Here is a 23389-nt window from a genome sequence, read left to right as displayed (position 1 = left end):
ACATCCCCAAAAAGACTGTAATTGTAAGATAAGGTGGTTCTACAAAGTATTTACTCAGGGGGGCGCCATACAAATGCCCCCCCCCACACACACACACACACACACACTTTTCACAGATTTATTTGTAAAAATTTGAAAACCATTTATCATTTTCCTTCCACTTCACAATTATGTGTCACTTTGTGTTGGTCTATCACATCAAATCCCAATAAAATAAATTTACGTTTTTTGGGTGTAACATGACAAAATGTGGAAAATTGAATGAATACTTTTTCAAGACACCGGAATATACCAATCAATGTTACTCACTTGTTTCTGTTTTAAAATAAAAGCTCACTAACCAGGTTTTTATTTACCTACAGTTCTCTTCTATACACACTATTATTATTATTATACACGATTTATATAGCGCCAACAGTTTACGCAGCGCTTTGCAATATAGAGGGGGGACAACACAATGACAGTTCAATACAGAAGGGACAGGAGGGCCCGGCTCATAGAGCTTACATTCTAAAGGGAGGGGGTGGTGGTACAAAAGGTAATAGATGCGGGGAATGATTTGATGGGGGGTGATGTGATGTGACATCATAGAGTGTACAGCATTACCCTCCACTCTATGATGTGGAGGGTAACGCTGTACACTCTATGATGTGGTGGGTAACGCTGTACACTCTATGATGTGGAGGGTAATGCTGTACACTCTATAATGCTGTACACTCTATGATGTGGAGGGTAACGCTGTACACTCTATGATGTGGAGGGTAATGCTGTACACTCTATAATGCTGTACACTCTATGATGTGGAGGGTAACGCTGTACACTCTATGATGTGGAGGGTAATGCTGTACACTCTATAATGCTGTACACTCTATGATGTGGAGGGTAACGCTGTACACTCTATGATGTGGAGGGTAATGCTGTACACTCTATAATGCTGTACACTCTATGATGTGGAGGGTAACGCTGTACACTCTATGATGTGGAGGGTAACGCTGTACACTCTATGATGTGGTGGGTAACGCTGTACACTCTATGATGTGGTGGGTAATGCTGTACACTCTATAACGCCGTACACTCTATGATGTGGAGGGTAACGCTGTACACTCTATGATGTGGAGGGTAATGCTGTACACTCTATAATGCTGTACACTCTATGATGTGGAGGGTAACGCTGTACACTCTATGATGTGGAGGGTAATGCTGTACACTCTATAATGCTGTACACTCTATGATGTGGAGGGTAACGCTGTACACTCTATGATGTGGAGGGTAACGCTGTACACTCTATGATGTGGAGGATAATGCTGTACACTCTATGATGTGGAGGGTAACGCTGTACACTGTATGATGTGGAGGGTAACGCTGTACACTCTATGATATGGTGGGTAACGCTGTACACTCTATGATGTGGTGGGTAACGCTGTACACTCTATGATGTGGAGGATAATGCTGTACACTCTATAACGCTGTACACTCTATGATGTGGAGGATAATGCTGTACACTCTATAACGCTGTACACTCTATGATGTGGAGGGTAACGCTGTACACTGTATGATGTGGAGGGTAACGCTGTACACTGTATGATGTGGAGGGTAACGCTGTACACTCTATGATGTGGAGGGTAATGCTGTACACTCTATGATGTGGAGGATAACGCTGTACACTCTATAACGCTGTACACTCTATGATGTGGAGGGTAACGCCGTACACTCTATGATGTGGAGGGTAACGCTGTACACTCTATGATGTGGAGGATAATGCTGTACACTCTATAATGCTGTACACTCTATGATGTGGAGGGTAACGCTGTACACTCTATGATGTGGAGGATAATGCTGTACACTCTATAACGCTGTACACTCTATGATGTGGAGGGTAACGCTGTACACTCTATGATGTGGAACTCTTAACACTGCATTTTTTTTTTCATCAGGGAAACAGAAGAGAAGGGGGTCACAATTCTTCAGAAAGTCTGTGCTGGGCAGAGATGGCGGTACTGTCCGTGATCTTGTCCGTATTCCATTGTATATATCTGTCCTAGCTCTGTCTTCGTAGAAGAATCATCAGGAGCACAGCGCTGATTAGAATGCACAATGTACACACTGTCGGTACCACGATCTCCGTCACCATCTCCATGTGGCTGGTCAGCGGGTCTAGGGATTTGTAGAGAAATACTTGTATTAACATAGACGTGTGTGTTTAATATACACTATATAAAGTATACATTATATGAAATTATTGCTGGCACTCACTGTATATGACCACTAAATAGTGTTTTCATCCGGTGAAATCAGAAAGCTGCCCAACTCTATTCATTTTTTTTTTAACTTTTAACGCGAAGAATGTAAAGCAGCAAAAAGCAACCCTCGCCGACACAGGCGATATTCATATGTCAGATTCCTGCAGCTGGGATGATGGGTCACAAACTAATGACAGGCTGAGACGACCTGTCGCTATTTGCATGCATCCGCACACCCGATGATTACCTGCAGTCAGGGACTGATCTCCTAGACGCATCTGTCTTCATCCAGGGTTGCTCATCTATCTGCCCGTAATCTCTGGGTGTGTGGATACATGCAATACGTGACGGCCTCTCTGTCTGTCATTACAAACTGAGTGGCCACCACTAGTCACATACAACCGTTCTCCCAGCCGCAAGAATCGACAACCAGTAAAACCAGCCTGTCAGATTTTTTATTTTTTTGCGATCACTACAGGCGGCTATAACCACCAGCAGTGATAATTGTTTTCTGCCAGTAGGGAAGGCCTCCCCTTCAGCAGAACACAATAGTGCTGCAGGAGGGATTCCCCCATCAACACTGACCCAAGGTGGAAGGAAAAAAAAATGGCATAATCTATGGGCTGCTTAAGGTATTAGACAAACCATACTCTATACCAGTGAAGGTGAACCTTGGCACCCCCAGATGTTTTGGAACTACATTTCCCATGATGCTCAAGCACTCTGCCATGTAGTTGAGCATCATGGGAAATGTAGTTCCAAAACATCTGGGGGTGCCAAGGTTCTCCATCACTGCTCTATATACAATCTAAGTGAAATCTCCTTTAGATCTACAACCAACTAATGTAGTGTGAGGGCCTTCCTGATTTGCAATTAATCAAATGTATTGTTTAGGTTTGTCCATATATTACAACGTTTTAGTAAAGGTGATCTGTCTGTGTTGATGGGGCAATTGAGCAATTTTCTTTTCCTTCCACACATGGGAAGGAAAGAAAGTTGCTTAATCTATGTCTTGCTTAGTTCTAAACTTAAGCAAACCCATACACAGTGCAAATTTCTTTTCTGCAACCATGGGTTGCAGGAAAGAAATTTGCTCTATTCCCCCATCAACGCACAGTGTTGACAGGGGAATTCCTCCTGCCGATTAGGCGGGAGAAGACCATGATTATTGCTTGTGGCTATAACCGCTGTTAGCGATATTCGCATTTGTAAAATCCGGCAGGCTGGATGTACCCAAGTTGATCGGCCCATTAGTGTGCAGCCGTTCCTTGATCTTATAGCAGAGCAGATCTGAACCAGAAAGAATAGTCCATCTTTTATGATGTAATAGTAGCTTCTCCTCTCCTGTTCTTTGTACACTGTGTCATGATGTAATGGAGCAGTGAGCACAGGCACACCATATAACTATTACAAATGGCCACCTATTAGCTTAAAGAGGAACTGCAGTCTGCTCACATATTTTGTAATAAAAACATCTTTGCCATTCTGAAGCTTCCTTCCAACCACTTTGCATATTATTTTATATATACTGTGATTCTGTACTTGCCAAATATGCTGCAGAAATCTCCCTCCACTGAGTCTGGCTGCAGCCATTTTAACCGTGGGCAGCTAAAGCTGCTGCCTGTTCACTTCCTGGATTTACACAGAGGCACACCCCCAGCCCTGCAGCTCTCATTGGCCCTCTTATGACTCATCCCCCCTCCCTGGCAAACTCTCAGGAGAGTGAGAGAGAGCTGTGCATGATGTCATAAGCCTAGCCTTTTTACCAGACAAGAAACAGGAAGTGGGCTGTATAAGGGATTTACTGGCAGAAAAAAAAATGTTTTACTATCCAAAGTTAAAACAACAACAAGGGTAGAAGATTTTATAGATGGAAAGTTAAAAAAAAAAAAAATGACTGAAGTTCCGCTTTAAGAGTGTGCGGCCATTTCTTGATATCATAGCAGAGGAGATCTAAACCAAAAAGAAGAGGCCATCTTTCATGATGTATTACCAGCTTGCCCTCCCCCGCTCTGTGTACACTATACCATGATGTAGTGGATCGGTGAGCACACTCGTTTTTCTAGTGCCAGGTGATTGACTGTAAACAAGCTGCTTTCACATTGCAAAGAAAGGCGATAAATATGTCTTTGGATATAAGGGGGTTAGTAAAATAGTATCCCTCTTTTAAATTAAACTTCTGTATCGGATCCTGCTTTTAAAGAGTCCTTCTGTAAGGGGAAGAGGGATAAAACAAACCGTGACTGTAGCAGATTTTCTTTAAACTTACATTTATAAATAACCGGCTGCCTTGATCCGGGTAGAAAAGCTGCAAATAAGAAGCTATTTTGGTGAGATTATTATGTCACTACATTTATATAAAGTGAGCAACAGTGCGCTAGACTCAACCTACTATTTGTGATGCAATAATAGTGGTATCCCGATGTGTTGAGAAAGTCACGTGACATGTGACGCAACGCGTCGGGAGGAGCCTAGTGACGACATCTACGGTGCTTGTGCATACTAGATGCGGAGTGAGGAGACACTCGCTACAACCTTCTTAATGTTCTACAAATAATATAATAATAACCTTTTTATTTTATCACTATATTTATTGTAATATTTTTTGTCACGAAGAACTGAAGCATTTTAAAACATATATATTTATATACCACTATTATTGCATCACAAATAGTAGGTTGAGTATAGCGCACTGTTGTTCACTTTATTTATTGTCACATGGTGTCAGAGCACTATATTTAACTAGTTGCGGCTTGATTCATTTATTCATCTACTATTTTTTTTTTCATATACATAATTTTTTGTTTTTTTGGATATCCATACCAGCGCTTTAGTATATATAGTTTTTATCACTACATTTATATGTAATTTCTTTCTGAAAGCACATCTTACCATGAATTAGCCGCAGAATATTTGCAGCCGTATTCCTCTGTTCTTCTGATTTTTTTTTTTTCAAGAAGAAAACAGAAAAGAAAGGGTAGGCAACGTGAAAATTGATCAAGAAATGAAATCCTGCACAATCCCATGGCTGGCTGGCAGAGGTCCACAACATCACAATATGGGGGCATTACTAGTTGAAGCAGCGCCTTTTCCTATATTTATTATGTATATTAATAGTTTCCCACATAAAGGTCCCTCCATGGCAGACTGCAATCCTTTCTAAACAATCTCAGAATGAATCTCTTGATTGGCTGAGACACAGCAGCGGCGCCATTGGCTCCCGCGGCTGTCGGAGAAAGGGGGCGGGGCCAGGTCAGGGCTCCATGTCTGAATGGCTTACACGGAGCTCTGACTCGGCTCGGGTGCCCCCGTAGGAAGCTGCTGGCTGAGGGGGCACGTGATAGAGAGAGGGACCTAAGAAGAGGAGGATCCGGGCTGCTCTGTGCAATACCAACTGCACAAAGGCGGAAAGTATACATTTTTTTTTTTTTGTTTTTTTTATAAAATAGACTATAAAATCTCTTTAATTATTAAAATATCTGAAGGGGAGTGCTGTCCTTATTCACCACGGCAGCTAAATAACTCTTCCTTTAAGAGACTGCAGACTAATAGGATCCTCTCCATCCATCTCCATCCATTCTTCCATACACCATTAGAAGAATAATGGGGGAGAATCAGGTTGCCATGCACAAGTACTTTCGGATTCTCTAAATAAAATGTTCCCTACTATTAACCTGAGCCCACTTTTTCTGGAACATTATTTTTATTTTTTTATTAGGACAAACAAACAGGTACCTGAGCCCACTTTTGATTTCAAGAATGAATGAATTTAAGATCAAATTAGGACAATTACAGATCTGACACCTAATTGTCTTTACTGTTTAGCAATACTTTCAGGCCTTGTTCACATGGGTGGCAAATGGGTTGATGAAAATGGGGGTGTTGGGTTCACATGTTTACCTCCTACACCCACCAGCAAGTTATTCTAGCCCACAGACGTCCCTGTATACATTGCCGCTGCAAATTTTTATGTCTCTTGTGATAGGCGGTAACATCGCCATTCATATGAATTGGACCGCAGTGTCTAATGCACATGGTTCTGGAATGGTGGGATGTCCCCTAAAACAAAAACAAAAAAAAAAAACAGGCGGCATATCACCTCCAAGCTGCCTGTCAATCGGTGTTCTATCGAGAAATGCCCTCTGTCTAAAAATGCCTCCGATGGATATGCGCAGTACGCAACGTCACATCACTTCAGCTGGTTGATCAGCCGGCTTGACGTCAACACGGCGCATGCGCAGATCGTCGGAGGCAGTATCTGACGATCTGCTAAGTGCTGAGGGAGAATAATTGGCAGATTCTGCGGGGTGGGGTTGTGGGTGTGTTGAAGGGCGGGTTTTGTGTGTGTTTTAACCCGCCCCTAAGACCCCTTTCACACTGGGGCGCTTTTCAGGCATTTTAGCGCTAAAAATAGCGCCTCTCAAGCCACCCCCAGTGTGAAAAATGCTTTCACACCGGGGGCGGTGCACTTGCAGGACAGGATAAAAGTCCTGCAAGCAGCATCCTATACACCGCATTCTCCACCGTCCATGCCCATTGAAATGAATGGGCAGCACTGCCGAAGCACCTGCAAAAGCGATTCGGCAGTGCCGTAAAATGGGCGCTATTAACACTTTCCTCTGCTGCTAGTGGGGATTAAAAGCGTCTCGCTAGCGGCCAGTAACAGCGGTAAAGCGCCGCTAAAACTAGCAGCACTTTACCGCTAAGGCCCGCACCGCCCCAGTGTGAAAGGGGTCTAAGACACAGCCAAAACCCGCCGTTTAACACACTCAAACCGCCCTGCAACAAACAGAAAACACGCCTTTCAATACAGCCAAAACCCGCTCCCGCAACAGCGAGGCAGAATCTGACAATTTCATTCTCCCTCGGCGCTTAGCAGATCGTCGGATACTGCCTCCGACGATCTGCGCATGCGCCGTGTGGACGTCGCACCCGCTGATCAACACATCAGATGGAGTGATGTTGCGTACTGCGCATGCGCAGACCCATCGGAGGCATTTTTTTGACGGAGGGCATTTCCCGATAGAACACCGGCTCTGAAAGTGATCCACTACTGATCACTTTTCAGAACTGTCAAAAAAAAAAAAAAAAACAGCTGTCTGTGTGAACAAGGCCTGAGAACACTTTTAGAGGCTGGTAGTAATGCCTAGAACACAGGTCTCGCTTTGAGCCTCCACTTTGCGTGAATTGGCTTTCTACATACTGGGGAAAAAAAACGTATCAATCACTATAAATGGAAAGGAAGGGCCTTCTATGGGTCTGACACATAAATGTTCATATTTAGTATGCAAAAAGAAATATACACAACAGCTGCTGTCTTTCAGGCACAATTCAATTCAAGGTCCGAAGGACCATTATTGGCCCCACGATTGATCTGATATATATATTAATGAGAGATCCCATTGCAGCTCTGTTTAACAGTGACAGTAAAAAAACACACCAGAGTTGGCCTTACATGTCTAATATCCATCCTATAACTTTAGGTAAAATGTGTAATTTGTTATATAGTGTGGGTCCAGCAACAGACACAAACTAAAGGTAACTTGTTCTCAAAATCTTCCACTTGACTTTATATCCCATATACACTTCCAAAAAGATCTTTAACATCAATTGTTGATCAAGATACATTTTCTTGGAGCTCTACCTAGATCTATATATTTGTAAGTATTCATGTTTTATTGGACCTTTACTGACATAACTTATGAGTATATATGTATTTTACCATTCCTGTCCTGTCTGTCTGTAGGTTATTTTTCATGTTCTCTCCATGTTTTTTTTTCATCATTTTAATTTCTTCACGTCATTAAGAGGGGGGCGTGGCCGGAAGCGGACGGAGATGTGTGTGGTGGAGTGAGCGCTTGTGTCCACCCTGCTCCAGGTGCCTGAAAACCTTGTGAACAGCCCGGTCTCCCTGTGATAGAATGCTGATGCCTATCCTGTTCTCCCCCTGCCGTGCCGCTTAGCCACACTGCCGTGTACTGCCGTGTACTGCTTCCCTGGAGCTTGGAGCGGTGTCGGAGCGTAGTGGAGGAGGTAGTGGAGGGAGACAGACGAGCGGGGCTCGGCAGCCGGCGGAAGTGTGTGGTGAGGAGGACGCTGTGTTGGAGAAGCCCTCAGTGGCAGGAACACCGCCCGGTGCAGGTTGTACTGGGGAAAGGTGAAGTGCCGGTGCGAAGATTGGAAACTGGCGGTGGTGATGATAGGAGGAGAAAAGTGGTGGCTGCTAATCAGTGCTGTGGAGACCTGTCTCAAATAACCGCGGTGGCTGTAGAAGTGAACTTCTGGGTCTGCCTACTTTTATAGAGGAGATACTCCTGCTGCAGCGTGGTATCGTATGAATTATACTTGACTTTGCTTGCTGTTCGTTATACTCTGTCTCTGATTTTACTGCATAGTCTGCTGTCCATCATACTGAGAACCCCCTGGTAGGATTGTATATTCAGAGGACTGTTTGGAACCCCATGGGCGCAGATCAATTAAAGGTGTAACCTGCTTGGTAACACAAGTATAGCCCCGGGGGTGAAGTGGAGTGTATCACTTAGATATCAGCAGTCATACCAGGAGGTGGCGGGGGTGGCACTGGGCTAATAACCCTTTCCTTTCTCCCTGATAAGGACTGTGTATGCAGTATAAGGCTCAATTTCATAAAGAATAAAACTATCATGTCAGGAAGAAGGAAGGGAGAAGAGCATCCCAATCATGACACTATGGGAACCCAGTCCCTGCGGTCAGCAAAAGAAAAGGAGAAGGAAAAAGGTCTCTACCCTACAGTGGCAGGGGCAACTGCAGCGGCGGTGGCAGCGTCCGCTAAGTTAGAAAAAATGGTCCTGGCTGCGGAGCATACCCCGAATAAAGGGGGACAGCAAACCCTGAATAAGTCAGCAATGGACAGGAAAAGTCAAGGACAGTCGGGTCTCCACACAGGAACAAAAACCTCCTCTGTAAAAGGGCCAGGCACCACTGGTAAAGAAATGGAGGCCTCAGCTACTCCAATGGGTATGACAGAAGAGGAACCCTCTTTAAAAGATATTTTATTGGCAATAAACGCATGCAAGCAGTCCTTAGGGGTTCTAGGAGATCAAATGAAGGATATTAAAGAGGACCTGACCCTAGTACGAAATGATCTTAAGAAAACAGCAGAAAGGGTGGTGGAAGCGGAAAACAGAATTAGTGTGATTGAAGATGAGCTGTTACCACTGAAGCAAGAAGTGAAGATCTGGAGAGGAAAAATTGAGACCCTGGCGGGGAAGTTTGATGAGATGGAAAACAGACTTCGCAGGGACAATGTGAGGGTGGTAGGGGTCCCCGAGGGGAGTGAAGGTCCAGATCCGGTAGTATTCCTGGAAAAATGGTTGGTGGGGGTGTTTGGGAGAGAGACATTTACTCAACAATTTTCAATAGAGAGAGCGCACAGAATCCCCTTCAGACCTCCCCCCCCCGGTAGCCCCCCGAGACCAATTTTAGTAAAGTTCTTAAATTATAGGGACAAAGTAACCCTCTTGCGTAAAGCCCGAGAGATGGGAAAGGTCTTGTATAAGGATGTAAGGATATCAATATTCCCAGATTTCTCCCCAGATCTACAAAAACGCAGAGCTGGGTTCCTGGGGGTTAAACGTAGCCTCCAGAAATTCAATGTCTCGTATGCTCTCCTCTACCCTGCTAAACTACGGATAAATGCACTGGGGGGAAGTCAGATTTTTGAGTCCCCGGACAGTGCACTGGCATGGTTGGAGGAAAAGAAGGATCAATTGCCTAGGAAATAATGGAGGAAAGGTGTTGAATTTACTATATAGAGACAGGGCACAAGGTTTTTTATTATTCTGTCATATTTATTTCACATAAGGAGCAGGGTGGTAATGAAAGAAGGGTAATGGGTGTAACCTTGAGAGGGGATGTTGGTATATTAGGCTTTGTTTTTTGTTTTTGCTTTGAATGTTGGGGGGGTGGGGAGGGTGGGGAGGGTGGGGGGTGGAGGGGGGTGGAGGGGTTGGGGGGGAGGGTGTGGTATGGAAGGGTAGGTGGATATGGGCTGGCCATTAAAAATGCCCCTAGGGGGTACCTAGAATGGTATGGGGGGGATTGGGGGTCGGGGGGGGGTCGGGGAGGGTGGGGGTGGGGGGTCAAGGGGATGAGCTTTGGGAATATTAGAATGCAATACAGGGTATTAAGTCATACACTCACGAAAAAAAGTTGCAATGATACAGTTAATTACACAAACTCACAAAGGATACAGATAAACACGGGGATAAAATTTAAAGGATGTAATGAGACAGTGGATTTAAGGTCTAACACACTGGGATTTGTATGATTTGTATAGAATTTCATTTGTTATTTGGGTTAGCACAGAGATATCATTTTTTGTAGATGGTAAATATTTCGACGCCTGGGTAGATGTGGTAAAGCGAGAACTGAGGGTGAAGAGGCCGGGAATACCAAAACAACAGGAAGCCAATAAATTAGTAGGAACAGGGAAGATTTCCTTCCTTAAAAATATAAGGGGGTACCCTAGACTGGGCTTGGGTGGTTTTTCTTTTTTCCTCTTTCCCTCCCAGTATAGTACCTGGATCTTTGATTAATCAATGGGATCAAGGATAGGGTCATGGAATGTTAGGGGGATGGGCACTCCCTCTAAGAGAGCATTAGTATTTGACATGCTAGACTCTGTTAGAGTAGATATTGTTTGTCTGCAGGAGACGCATTTGACAAAGGACTCTATAGCTCAACTTAAAAGTAAAAAATATCGACATCAGTACCACGCGGTACACACCTCTTATTCTAGGGGGGTGGCGGTGTTAATTGGGAAAGAGACTGCGTTCTTCTGCAGGCAAAGTAATATAGATGCTGGGGGTAGGTATGTTTTTTTGCACTGCACTCTAGGGAGTCAGGAATGTGTACTGGCGAATATTTATAATCCCCCACCTTTTAGGCTAGAAGTTTTATATAGCTTGCTGGATTTTATTGTGGATAAACCAAACATACCTGTTATTGTTGTTGGGGATTTTAATGTTGCAATAAATAAAGAAATAGACAGATTTCCCCCAGGTAAGGAGTGGCAGGGATCGAATGGGAGCCGTATGGGCCAGTTTCTTGAGGAGGCCGGGTTGTGTGACCTTTGGAGGATGGGTAATCCGGGGGTGCAACAATACTCATGCTACTCAGGTGCACATTCCTCCTTCTCAAGAATAGACCTTGTCCTAGGTAATGTTATGGCCGCACATATTGTCAGTGATATAATTTACCAACCTAGGGGTATTTCAGACCACTCATTGGTGACAGCCAGGATGGCAACTGGGGAAAATAAACAACGTAGCCCCTGGAAATTAAATCCAATTTGGCTTGAGTTAATTGAGGACCCAACTGTGATTATAACTAGGTTACGGGAGTTCATTAGTCTAAATGAGGAGTCTACAGCAAGAGGGGTGATGTGGGACGCCCTGAAGGCGTTTCTGAGGGGTCTATTGATCCAGCAGGTTTCAAGAATAAAAAAAGCTTCAAGGTTGGGGGAAGAGAGGATTAGGGAGGAGCTACAAGTAGCAGAGAGGGAACTCGTGAGAAACCCTTCCCCAGAAAACCAACAAAAATGGGAAAATACACAGTCAGTATATAAAGAGGTATTGACTAGGAACTCTGAAAATAAAAGGTTATTTCAAAAACAAATAATATTTGGAGAAGGAGAGAAAGTAGGAAAAATATTGGCCCACATTGTTAAATCAGACTCTCCCCCCCCGACGATTCCCGCTATTAGAACTAAGATTGGTGAGATTACCTCCCAACCAGATAAAATTAATGAAACTTTTAAAATATATTATGAGGAATTATATAAGTCCCGGGGGACAGCGGGGGGGCTGGCACTGGACGAATTTTTCAGGAAAATAGAATTACCCTCCTTGTCGAGGCTGGACGCTGAGGCACTGGAAGCTCCGATAACATTAGAAGATATTAAAATGGCCGTGAAGGAACTGGCCAATAAAAAATCTCCCGGTCCTGATGGTCTCCCTGCGGAGATTTACAAGAACTATGGAGAGATATTATTACCAGTGCTTCTCAGGGTGTTTGAGTGGGCATACCAGGAGGGGAAACTAACTGAATCAATGACGGAGGCCACAATAATAATGATACCTAAAGAAGGGAAAGACCCCCTGGAACCCGCATCATATAGACCTATCTCATTGCTGTGTTCAGATGCAAAAATCTTGGCTAAGATTCTCGCCTCTAGGTTACAAAAAATAATCCATAAATTAGTTCATCCGGATCAAACTGGGTTTATCCCACAGAGATCAACAAGCGAAAATATTAGGCGGTTTTTTTTAAATTTACAAATTCCAACTGAAAACTTGGGTTCCAGAGCTATAGTAGCGTTGGATGTTATAAAGGCATTTGATAGTCTTGAATGGGGTTTTATTTGGTATATATTGAGGGCATATGGCTTTGGTCCCACTTTCAGTAAATGGGTAAAAATTCTATACAATGGACCCCAAGCAAAGATCAGAACCAATAATGTACTCTCGAGTAAGTTTTGTCTGGAAAGAGGTACAAGACAAGGGTGTCCCTTGTCACCTCTGATCTTTGCTTTGGCAATGGAACCAGTGGCCGCTGCGGTAAGACAAAATAGAAATATGGAAGGTTTCAGGAGAAGGATGAGGGAAGAGAGGATCGCGTTATACGCGGACGATGTACTTATCTTTCTGGGGGATACGGAGGGATCGCTCAGACAGGTGATGGGTATATTCTCAGATTTTGGGGAGATCTCGGGTCTCTCCATAAACTGGGAGAAGTCGATCTTGTTACCAATAGACCCAGTTAAGCAAGGCCCCATTCTGGAAGAAACCCCGCTAAAAATAGTGGAGAAAACAAAATATCTTGGTATCCATATAACTAAAGATGTGGAGGATTTCTTACATAATAACTTAGCCCCCTTATTGGTGAAATTTAGGAAAAAGATTGATATATGGAAGAGACTCCCATTGTCGGTAGCTGGAAGATGTAACCTAATCAAAATGCTATGGCTGCCCCAGCTATTGTACATTTTGTATAACTCTCCAGTATGGATTAATGGTAAATGGTTTAAAAAAATGGACATGCTGTTTAGGGGGTTGATATGGAAGGGAGGGCATTCCAGGATTAGTTTACAAACATTACAGCTGGCAGTGACGGAGGGAGGTATGGCGATTCCACACCCTCGTAGTTACTTTTTGGCAGCTCAGTTGCAACATCTGAGAACGGGTCACGGTCCTATGGGTAATAACAACACTGCAATAATGATTGAGGGAGCGCCCCATAGGCGGGTTTTGGAGGTCTTGGAGGCAAACTCGTTTGTATTTAGAACCCCCACAGTCAAATTAATGTTAAAAGTATGGAATCTTATTAAAGGAATGAAGGACATGGAGGGAGAAGGGAGGTGTAGTCCTCTTTGGGATAATAAGAACTATCAAGAACTGTCACAAATAGGTAAAATTATGACCTGGGAATCAAAGGGGATAGTTAAATTGGAACAACTATATGATGGCAATATGTTAAAGACCTTTGCCGCCTTAAGGGAGGAATTTGGTATCCCGAGTCACTCATACTTTAACTACATACAGATTAGGCATGCTCTGCAGGCCCAATTTGGGGAGCAAGGCCCGAAATGGAGTCAATCTCCCATCTTCCAAAAATTAGAGAGTGTGGAGGATTCAAAGGGATTAATCGCAGAATTTTACAAACATATATGCCGGTATAGCAGGGAGGAACCAGTTAAACTTAAATGCAGAAGAGAGTGGGAGTCGGACCTGGGGTCAATATCGGATGTGCAATGGAAAGAGATATTGGAGGGGAGTCACCAGGTCTCGGTCTCTCCCGCTCAGAAATTCTCGCATTTATTGCTTTTACATAGGGCATATTATACTCCAGAAAAATTGTTTAAGTATGGGAGAAGGGTTGATGACAAATGTCCTAGGTGTCATTATACAGGAGATCTGATGCACATGCTATGGAAATGCCCCAAGTTAGTTCGCTACTGGATGGAAGTAGTGGAGTCCATAAATAAGGCCTTTAACCTAGATCTTAGCGCAAACCCGAAAATGTGTATATTGGGGGTGGGAGAAGATCTAGGTAACAGAAGGGCGGAAAGAAATGCAGTACGGAGATGCCTCTACCAGGCAAGAAAGGAAATAGCGAGGAGATGGCAAGCAGAGAAACCCCCCACAATAGAGAACTGGTCCAAAACGGTGTGTGAAACAATAAGGAAAGAAAGGATAGTCTATGTAAGGGGAGGGAACATCAAAGAATTTGAGAAAATGTGGAACCCCTGGCTTATGAAGATGAACTACCCTAAGTATTGAAGATTTAGAGAGGAAAGGGAAGATGTAGTTTTTATATAATGGCAGTAATATGTAAGTAGGGTAATTATGAGTGAGAGTGGGCTGGATACTTGACTATAGACTAGGACCTGAGGGAGTAAAATGGGAGAAAAATTGAGAAAATACCTCTTATAGAAGTGACACATACATTGGATAAGAAGGAAGGTGGTTTTTTTTTCCTTCTTTCTTTTCTGTTTTTCTTTTGTCATGATGATATATGTATATTGTATGATGTGATGTATTTTGTATGAACATGAATAAAAAGCATTGAATTTAAAAAAAAAAAAATTTCTTCACGTTATTTGCTTTTATCCAATTGATGTGTAATGCACACGTTATAACATTGGTTAATAAAGACATTAAACAGATCTCCAGCCTAAAAATGGTATTGATTTCAGAATGCACTGATGGGTCATTTATATATAAAGCTCATCAATCGCTGTCAAAAGCTCCGTAACTTCTCTAAAATTCGCCCCTTTTTAACCTCTTCAGCCCCGGAAGATTTTACCCCCTTCCTGACCAGAGCACTTTTTGCGATTCGGCACTGCGACGCTTTAACTGACAATTGCGCAGTCGTTGCAATGTCACACCCAAACAAAATTGACGTCCTTTTTTCCCCACAAATAGAGCTTTCTTTTGGTGGTATTTGATCACCTCTGCAGTTTTTATTTTTTTGCGCTATAAACAAAAAAAGAGCGACAATTTTGAAAAACAAAGCAATATTTTTTACTTTTTACTGCTTTTTTTTCCCTCAGTTTAGGCTGATATGTATTCTACATATTTGTGGTTAAAAAAAAATCGCAATAAGCAAATATTGTTTTGCGCAAAAGTTTTAGGGCACTTTCACACTGGGGCGGAGGCGGCGGTAAAGCGCCGCTATTGTAAGCGTAAAACTAGAGGGCCAAAAAGGGGTTAAAAACCACCGTAAAGCGCCTCTGCAGAGGCGCTTTGCCAGGGGTATAGCCGCGCTGTCCCGCTCCTTCACCGCTCCGAAGAAGCTGCTAGCAGGACTTTTTTTCCCGTCCTGCTAGCGCGCCGCTCCAGTATGAAAGCTCTCGGGGCTTTCACACTGGAGAGACAGCAGCGGCTGTTTTGGGGCGGTTTGCAGGCGCTATTATTAGCGCAATAGCGCCTGCAAACTGCCCCAGTGTGAAAGGGCCCTAAACGTCTACAAAATAGGGGATAGTTTTATGGCATTTTTATTATTAATTTTTTTTTTTATTAGTAATGGTGGCGATCTGCAATTTTTATCGTGACTGCGACTTTATGGCGGACACATCGGACACTTTTGACACTATTTTGGGACCATTGTCATTTAGGGGGTTAAACACTAGGGGGGCGATCAAGGGGTTAAGTGTGTCCTAGGGAGTGATTCTAACTGTGGGGGGGATGGGCTACTACTCACATGACAGCGATCACTGCTCCCGATGACAGGGAGCAGTAGATCCCTGTCATGTCACAAGGCAGAACGGGGAAATGCCTTGTTTACATAGGCATCTCCCCGTTCTTCCGCTCCGTCACACAATCGCAGGCACCCAGCAGACATCGAGTCCGCGGGACCTGCGGTCATGGAGTACGAGCCGGGCGCGCGCCCACAATGCCGAATCTTACAGGGGACGTACCTGTACGTCCATTTGCCAAGCCGTGCCATTGTGCCGAGGTACATCGTCTTGCGCTGGTCAGTAAGAGGTTAACTAACAAAACCACCAAACTATCATTCACACCTTTGTTATCTCTCGCCTTGACTACTGTAACTCCCTTCTCATCGGCCTACCTCTCCATAGACTTCTCCTTTTCAGTCTATCATGAATGCTGCTGCCAGACTTCTCTACCTTTTACCAAAACCGCTCAGTGTCTGCTACCTGTCTCTGCCAATCTCTCCACTGGCTTCCAATTGCCCAGCAATTCACATTTAGGCTGGGTTCACACTATTGCAAATTGGATGTAGGTTTCTCCGCATCCCATTCGCATGGCAGGAGCCGGTTCACACATCTCAGGGGTGGCCGTGGAGTGCACAGCAGAAGAGTCCTGTGCCTTTCTGGCTCCATTTCAGGTCCAAATTCAGCCAAAAATTCGGACCTAATTTGGACCTGGAACGGGGACGCACCGCACCCTCTGCTGCGAGCCGCGCCGCGCACAGTGTGAACCCAGCCTCAAAATACTAACAACATAAAAAGCCATTCATCCGCAGGCGCCCACAGGTCACTGAGGAACGGAGGGGACCCGAAATCTCACACTACTTTCTGCGGCAGCAGCAGATTCCCTCACCGGCGAGACAGAGCAAGATGGCGCCACCTCGAGTCAGCACGGCGGGCGCTACACCCTCAAGTAAGAAGGGCGCTCCGGCAACTACCTCTGCAGCGGAGGAGGACTTTCCCCCCTTGCCACACAGAGTACCCTCTCCTATAGTATCCCCGGCTCTCACAACCGCTGACACGCCACTGCATCCAGAGAACGCTGATGACCTAAGCGGCCTAATTGAAAGCTCCCTAAGAGACATAGTGTCAGGTCTCCCCACCAAACAGGACTTAAACGCTATGGCCACCTCTATTGTTAATGCACTAACCAAAGAACTGCATGACCTAAAACAGCAAGTGGATGTTGTCGAGGAGAGAGTCACCACGATCGAAGCCTCCCAATCTACTACAGAAGCGCGCCTCACTACACTTGAGTCGGAGTATGGGGCCTTCCGCCGCCATCTTGTCGACGTTCAGCTACGCCTAGATGACGGCGAGAATAGAAGCAGACGTAACAATCTGCGCCTAAGGGGGATCCCAGAGGCCACCATGGGCCCAGACCTCAGATCCACAGTGGTCGCCATCTTAAACCAGGTCCTGGGCAAACCACCGACAGATGACCTGGAACTAGACAGGGTGCACCGTATACCAGGTCCCAGACCCCCACCCTCTGCACAGAGATCATCATCCGAACTAGACTCTCCCCGTGATGTACTATGCAGGGTGCATTTTTTCACTATCAAGGAGGACATTCTTCGCCTTGCCTGGGAAAAGGGCCCAATAGACTTTGACGGGGCTCACATCAGGATTTTCCCTGACATCTCCAGACAAACTCGCACCATGCGGGGGCTCATACGACCCCTACTGGAAATCATCCGCGAAGCAGATGCCACCTACCGTTGGGGTCACCCCTTCCATCTCATCGTCAGGAGGCAGGGGGCGGAATTCTACCTCCGCACGCCAGACCAACTCCCTGCCCTCTTTCATTTCATCTCCAGGCCGGTGATCGAGGTGCCCAACTGGTTTGACTATCTGCTTTCCCAGAACTCACAAGGTCCAGCACCACCCAGACAACAGAGAGCTCGACGCCCAAGATCCCGCCCGCCAAACCGAGAAGACAGAAGAGCCCATCCAACAGTATCTGAGGACTAAACACTCACCACTTTTTGGTTCTTGGTAAGGCTTTCAGTACCTCTTATGGGCAGATGCCCCGCTCCTTCCCCCCCCTTATGGTGATTTTTCCAGGAACATTCAAACCCATGCACCAGGACTCCCCCCCCCCCCCCCCCCCCTTTTTTTTTTTTTTTTTTTTTTTTTTTTTTCTCTTATCCATGGGTTAACTCTCAAATATGGACGGGGGAAGAGGGAGGGGGGACGCATTGTTATAACTGTTTAAATGTGGTATTTTTGCTGTAGGCCAGACTTCATGCACTCCACCCGAGTTTATTTTATATGAACGTAGTCGATGAGGAGAAGGCTCATACATTCTTCTCATGAGCCAAATCTGGTCGGGCTGCCTTGGCGCACTGACAGCCGGGTGGTGGGGGCCCCCTCCTGGCCTTGTCCAGGAGAGGGGTGAGTTGACCCCCGGGGTCCTCGACCCCTAGCCGCCTCTGCAATGCGTCAACGCCAGTAGATCATGGCTGTTAGAGGTTTACTTAGTTGCACATACTAGCCTTAAACACAGTTACGTTTATGATTGTTATGCCCAGTTTTGTGGTAAATTACACCCTACTTATGATGGTTAATATATTGTTTTTTCTTAATGTTTCTGATTCTGAAGGCCCCCCATTCAGTGCATCTCCCTACCACTCCCAAAAGTACTCTCTCATACTGCTTGACTTGCTCACTTAAGTGTGAGCAAAAAATTTTTTCTTTTTTATTGTTGCGCACTTTGACGCACCGACCACCCCCCTTAGGGCGACCTCCCGATTGCTGCACAATCCCTTTTGTGCCTCGGCCGGGAGATCATAGCGTAGTCTCTTGACTAACTTAGATTGCTCCCTCCCCTCCCTCTTCCCCCCTCACCTACCCGCTCCTCTTCCTGCTCTGACTCTGTTTTCACCTTCTTTATTCCTCTCTATTCTCTGGTGCTGTTACCCTCTAGCTGGGAGGGGACGTGAACCTAAACCGGAGGTGATTGTCCTCCTCATTCTGTCAACGATCCTCAGCGCCCGGGCCGCCACAATGGCTCTCCTAAAGGTGACCTCTCTTAATGTACGGGGCCTCAATATCCCGGAAAGGCGTTCCCAGCTACTAGCTGACCTACGCAGAACTAAAACCCAAATTGCCTTTCTACAGGAAACCCACTTTCATGGCGAGCATATTCCCAAACTGACTAACAATCTGTTCCCGACGGCATACCACAGCATCTCACCTATCTCCAAATCTAAGGGGGTTAGCATTTTGGTGGCAAAGTCAGTACAGTGGGAGTTCATGGCACAGCAGGCGGACCCTCAGGGCCGCTATCTCCTGATCAAGGGCAGGGTATCGGACATTCAGGTCACTCTTGCCAATATCTATTTCCCCAATGCCGACCATGCTCGGTTCCTACGCGGGCTGATACCCACACTACTTGAGTTCACGGAGGGGATGCTCATTTTCGGAGGCGATATGAACTTCGCAATGGACCCCATATTGGACACCTCACGGGGTGCCTCTCATCTCTCATACGCGCGCCTTAAACTTATTAAATCCGATCTTCAATCTCTTCGTCTGATGGACCCCTGGCGCCTCTTACACCCCAAGGATAGGGATTACTCGTACTTCTCACAAGTCCACCATTCGTACTCAAGATTAGATTACCTGCTCCTTTCCCATCAGGACTTGCCAAGGGTGGTGGACTCATCCATAGATGTCATTTCCTTTTCTGACCATGCCCCCATACACTTGACGCTCCACATGGGACCAATGTCTAAATCTCCACCTTCGTGGAGACTGAACGAATCACTACTTCAATCTGCAGAGACCCGCGCGGAGATCCAAGCCAAACTGCGGGAATATTTCGCACTTAATGTAGCCTCGGTCCCCAATCCCTTGGTGGTGTGGGAGGCGCACAAGCCAGTTATCAGGGGCATTTTGATAGGTATTGGGGCACGTCTCAAGAGGGAAAGAACCCGTAGAACTGAAGAACTTCTACTTCAGATTAAGACCCTCGAATGCACGCACAAGGCTAGCCTAGCACGCTCCGTATACCAGGAGTTACTTAAAGCACGTGAAGAGCTTCGCTCGCTTCTGTTGCATAAAACGAAAGAGAGGCTAGCATGGTCACGTCGTACAATGTACGAATTCTCTAACAAACCTGGCTCACTCCTAGCCAGAGCTTTACGCGGTCCCCGCACCAAAACTTTCATCCCCCACATTCTGTCTCCCACGGGTCGGAGGGTCTCTACCTCAACTGAAATAGCAGAGGAATTCCGTTCATTTTATAGCGGTCTTTATAACCTAGATAAAACTTCTCCCGGCGCCCCTAACCCTACTGGAGGATCCACTCCACATGAATATCTAGCTTCCTCAGGCATGCCATCTCTGCCGGCCGACACTGTGGAGGGGTTGGAAGACCCCATCACGGTGGAGGAGTTGGGAGTGGCAATGGCGAGCTCCAAGCCAAAGAAAGCCCCAGGCCCTGATAAAAAAAAAAAAAGAAAAGAAATAAAAAGCCATTCATAACTCGAGTTACATCACCAATCTTGTCTCCAAATATCACCCAAACCGTCCTCTCCGCTCCTCCCGAGACCTCCTACTCTCTAGCTCCCTTGTCCCACTCCTCCCATGCTTGTCTCCAAAACTTCTCTAGAGCCTTTCCCATCCTCTGGAACTCTCTACCTCTGTCCGGCTATCTCCTGCTCTAGCTGCCTTTAGATGATCCCTGAAAACTAATTTCTTAAGGAAAGCCTATCACGCCTCCAACTAACTGAACTTTTATCACTTCCATCAGCTCATCCCCCCCCCCCCCCAGTTGCTATCATTCGTACCACTTGCCTCACCCTATTAGATTGTAAGCTCTTATGAGCAGGGCCTTCTTAACCCTCTTGTATTTCATTGTATTGTAACTGTACTGTCTTGGTGCTATATAAATCCTGTATTATAATAATAATAATAATCAAGGGCTAGATACCCACTACTTTACCATGTGAGGGCCAAATGTCCACCTATGCTTTGTGGTAACAGAAGTGCAGCTGCAACACACTGTAGTGCACCCTGCATGCGTTGGTGTCATTCATTTTGAATGACACCTTAATGCACTAAAGTGAATGCACCTGGGTTTTTGACTACCACACATTGTGGTGCGCAGTGTCCATTGTGGGGCATTGGCAGCCTATCCAAATAAATGGGCTGTCTTAATGCAATGTATGTTAATGCCCTGAACTGGAATAGTCTGAATAGGGTTTTTATGTTATCCCTAGTTGTGTACCCAACAGCCTGCACATGCTAACGATTGCAAAATGCACTAATGGGACAATCACATGAATGTACACGTGTTTTTACCATGCAGAGGCCAAATGCATTTGCAGCTGCATAAACATTTTATGACCATATTCTCCTAAAGCCTAAGTCCAGGTGTTCTGTTACTTTAAAGCATTTGCTTGGTGATGCGGCTGCTGTGATCAAATATAAGAAGGGTCACCATGAGCATTCCAAAGCTACAAAGAATGCAATAGGAGATGCCAGAGAATAATCAGGGCAGCTAAAATAGATTGTGAGTGACATATTGCTGAGGAGAGTATAAAAAAAAAAAAAAAAGCCGCCCATTCAGTTCATGGCATGGCTGGGGGGCAGAGACTAGAGGTCAGCTGACTGGTGAGGAATGTGAAGTGGGAGGGGCTGGAGGAGACCCTATCTCCTGATTTCGGTAAAGGTGTCACTGCTGCGAGACACCACAAAGTCGGAGACACAGTGAGTAACGCTACCTGTGATTATAGTTGCCATTAAAAGTCCCCACTACAGTTCTCAGATCAGCAGATGACCTTGATCAAGAGCACCTAAGTTGGCTGATCAGAACTCCCCCCAGCACTGCCAATGATTTCCCCCCCCCCCAGCACTGCCAACCCCCCCCCCCCCCCACCACCAAGGAGTAAGAGAAGGAATAAAAATAGAGAATACGTGGAAGGGAGAGGAAAAGAGGGGGAGGAACAAAGAAAAAGGGCGAGAAAGAACATGAAAGATGGCCAGAGAGAGGGATGGGAAAAAAAAAACCCCAAGAAATTAGGATAGAGAGCGATAAAAGGGAAAGAAAGGAGAACAAAGAGAGTGGTACATCCTAAAATGTACTATAAAGGGTTTTAATACTGTACGAGTGGAAGGGACCCAGGGAGCGCTAAATATCCATGAGTTAGGGGAGCAAATTACTTGTCTTGCCTTGGGTGCTGATAACCCACACTACTAAAATAACTTTACTGTTAGGGGTCCCCACAACTTGGGAAATTTTATCAAGGGGTCATGGCTCTAGGAAGGTTGAGAACCACTGGCGTAGAGGGTTCTTTACTGTAAGAGCGGCAAGGATGTGAAATTCCCTTCCACAGGCGGTGGTCTCAGCGGGGGGGGGGGGCCCTCGATGGTTTCAAAAAACTATTAGATAAGCACCTGAACAATCACAACATACAGGGATATACAATGTAATACTGACATGTAATCACACACATAGGTTGGACTTGTGTCTCTTTTCCACCTCACCTACTTTGTAACTATAACAGTGGAATGGCGACAAATTATGGTATGTTAAAATCTCCTTAGGCGACGCTTTAAAAAGATTTAACGGTTACCAGGTTAGAGTTACAGAGGAGGTCTTTTGCTAGAATTATTGCTCTCACTCTAATGCCCCGTACACACGGTCAGACATTGATCGGACATTCCGACAACAAAATCCATGGATTTTTTCCGACGGATGTTGGTTCAAACTTGTCTTGCATACACACGGTCACACAAAGTTGTCGGAAAATCTGATCATTCTGAACGCGGTAAAGTAAAACACGTACGTCGGGACTATAAACAGGACAGTAGCCAATAGATTTCGTCTCTTAATTTATTCTGAGCATGCGTGGCACTTTGTGCGTCGGATTTGTGTACACACGATCGGAATTTCCGACAACGGATTTTGTTGTCGGAAAATTTTATAGCCTGCTCTCAAACTTTGTGTGTCGGAAATTCCGATGGAAAATGTGTGATGGAGCCCACACACGGTCCGAATTTCCCGACAACAAGGTCCTATCACACATTTTCCATCAGAAAATCCGACCGTCTGTACGGAGCATTACAATCGCGACGATACCGTGGTTTGAACACCGTTTACATATGTGGGCGTGACTTAACGCATGCAGTTTCTTTGCTGCGCTAGCTCACGGGGGGCGCTTGAAACTTTTTTTTCTTTTTCTTATTTTTTTATTTTATTTTTTTACATTGTCACTTTAAAAAAAAAAAAATCTGATCACTTTTATTGCTGTCAGTAGAAATGTAAACATCCCTTGTGACAGTAATAGGTGGTGACAGGTACTCTTTATGGAGGGATCGGGGATCTAAAAAACTCCAAATCCCTCCTTTTGCACGCAAAAAAACGGCGATTCTGAATACTGTCTGA

General features: G+C 45.2%; 2 protein-coding genes across 7 annotated transcripts in view; one reads left to right on the top strand and one right to left on the bottom strand.

Moving 5' to 3' along the window:
- Positions 1-4102, top strand: part of ZWILCH (zwilch kinetochore protein) — a 109433-nt gene extending 105331 nt beyond the window's left edge. The window contains exon 19 of the mRNA XM_073618294.1: positions 1935-4102. The gene's annotated coding sequence lies outside the window, so the exon portion shown is untranslated. The remainder of the gene's footprint in view (positions 1-1934) is intronic.
- LCTL (lactase like) overlaps positions 1144-23389 on the bottom strand; it is a 127063-nt gene continuing 104817 nt past the window's right edge. For all 6 annotated transcript variants that reach the window (XM_073618297.1, XM_073618299.1, XM_073618296.1 and 3 more), the window contains exon 15: positions 1144-2154. In XM_073618297.1, the coding sequence (XP_073474398.1) occupies positions 2039-2154 (116 nt within the window). In that variant the 3' untranslated portion in view covers positions 1144-2038. The remainder of the gene's footprint in view (positions 2155-23389) is intronic.

Source organism: Aquarana catesbeiana, linkage group LG03 (genome assembly GCF_042186555.1).
Source record: "Aquarana catesbeiana isolate 2022-GZ linkage group LG03, ASM4218655v1, whole genome shotgun sequence".
NCBI lineage: Eukaryota > Metazoa > Chordata > Amphibia > Anura > Ranidae > Aquarana > Aquarana catesbeiana.
Note: the sequence above shows the minus strand (reverse complement) of the source record. Positions and strands in the feature narration are given on the sequence as shown.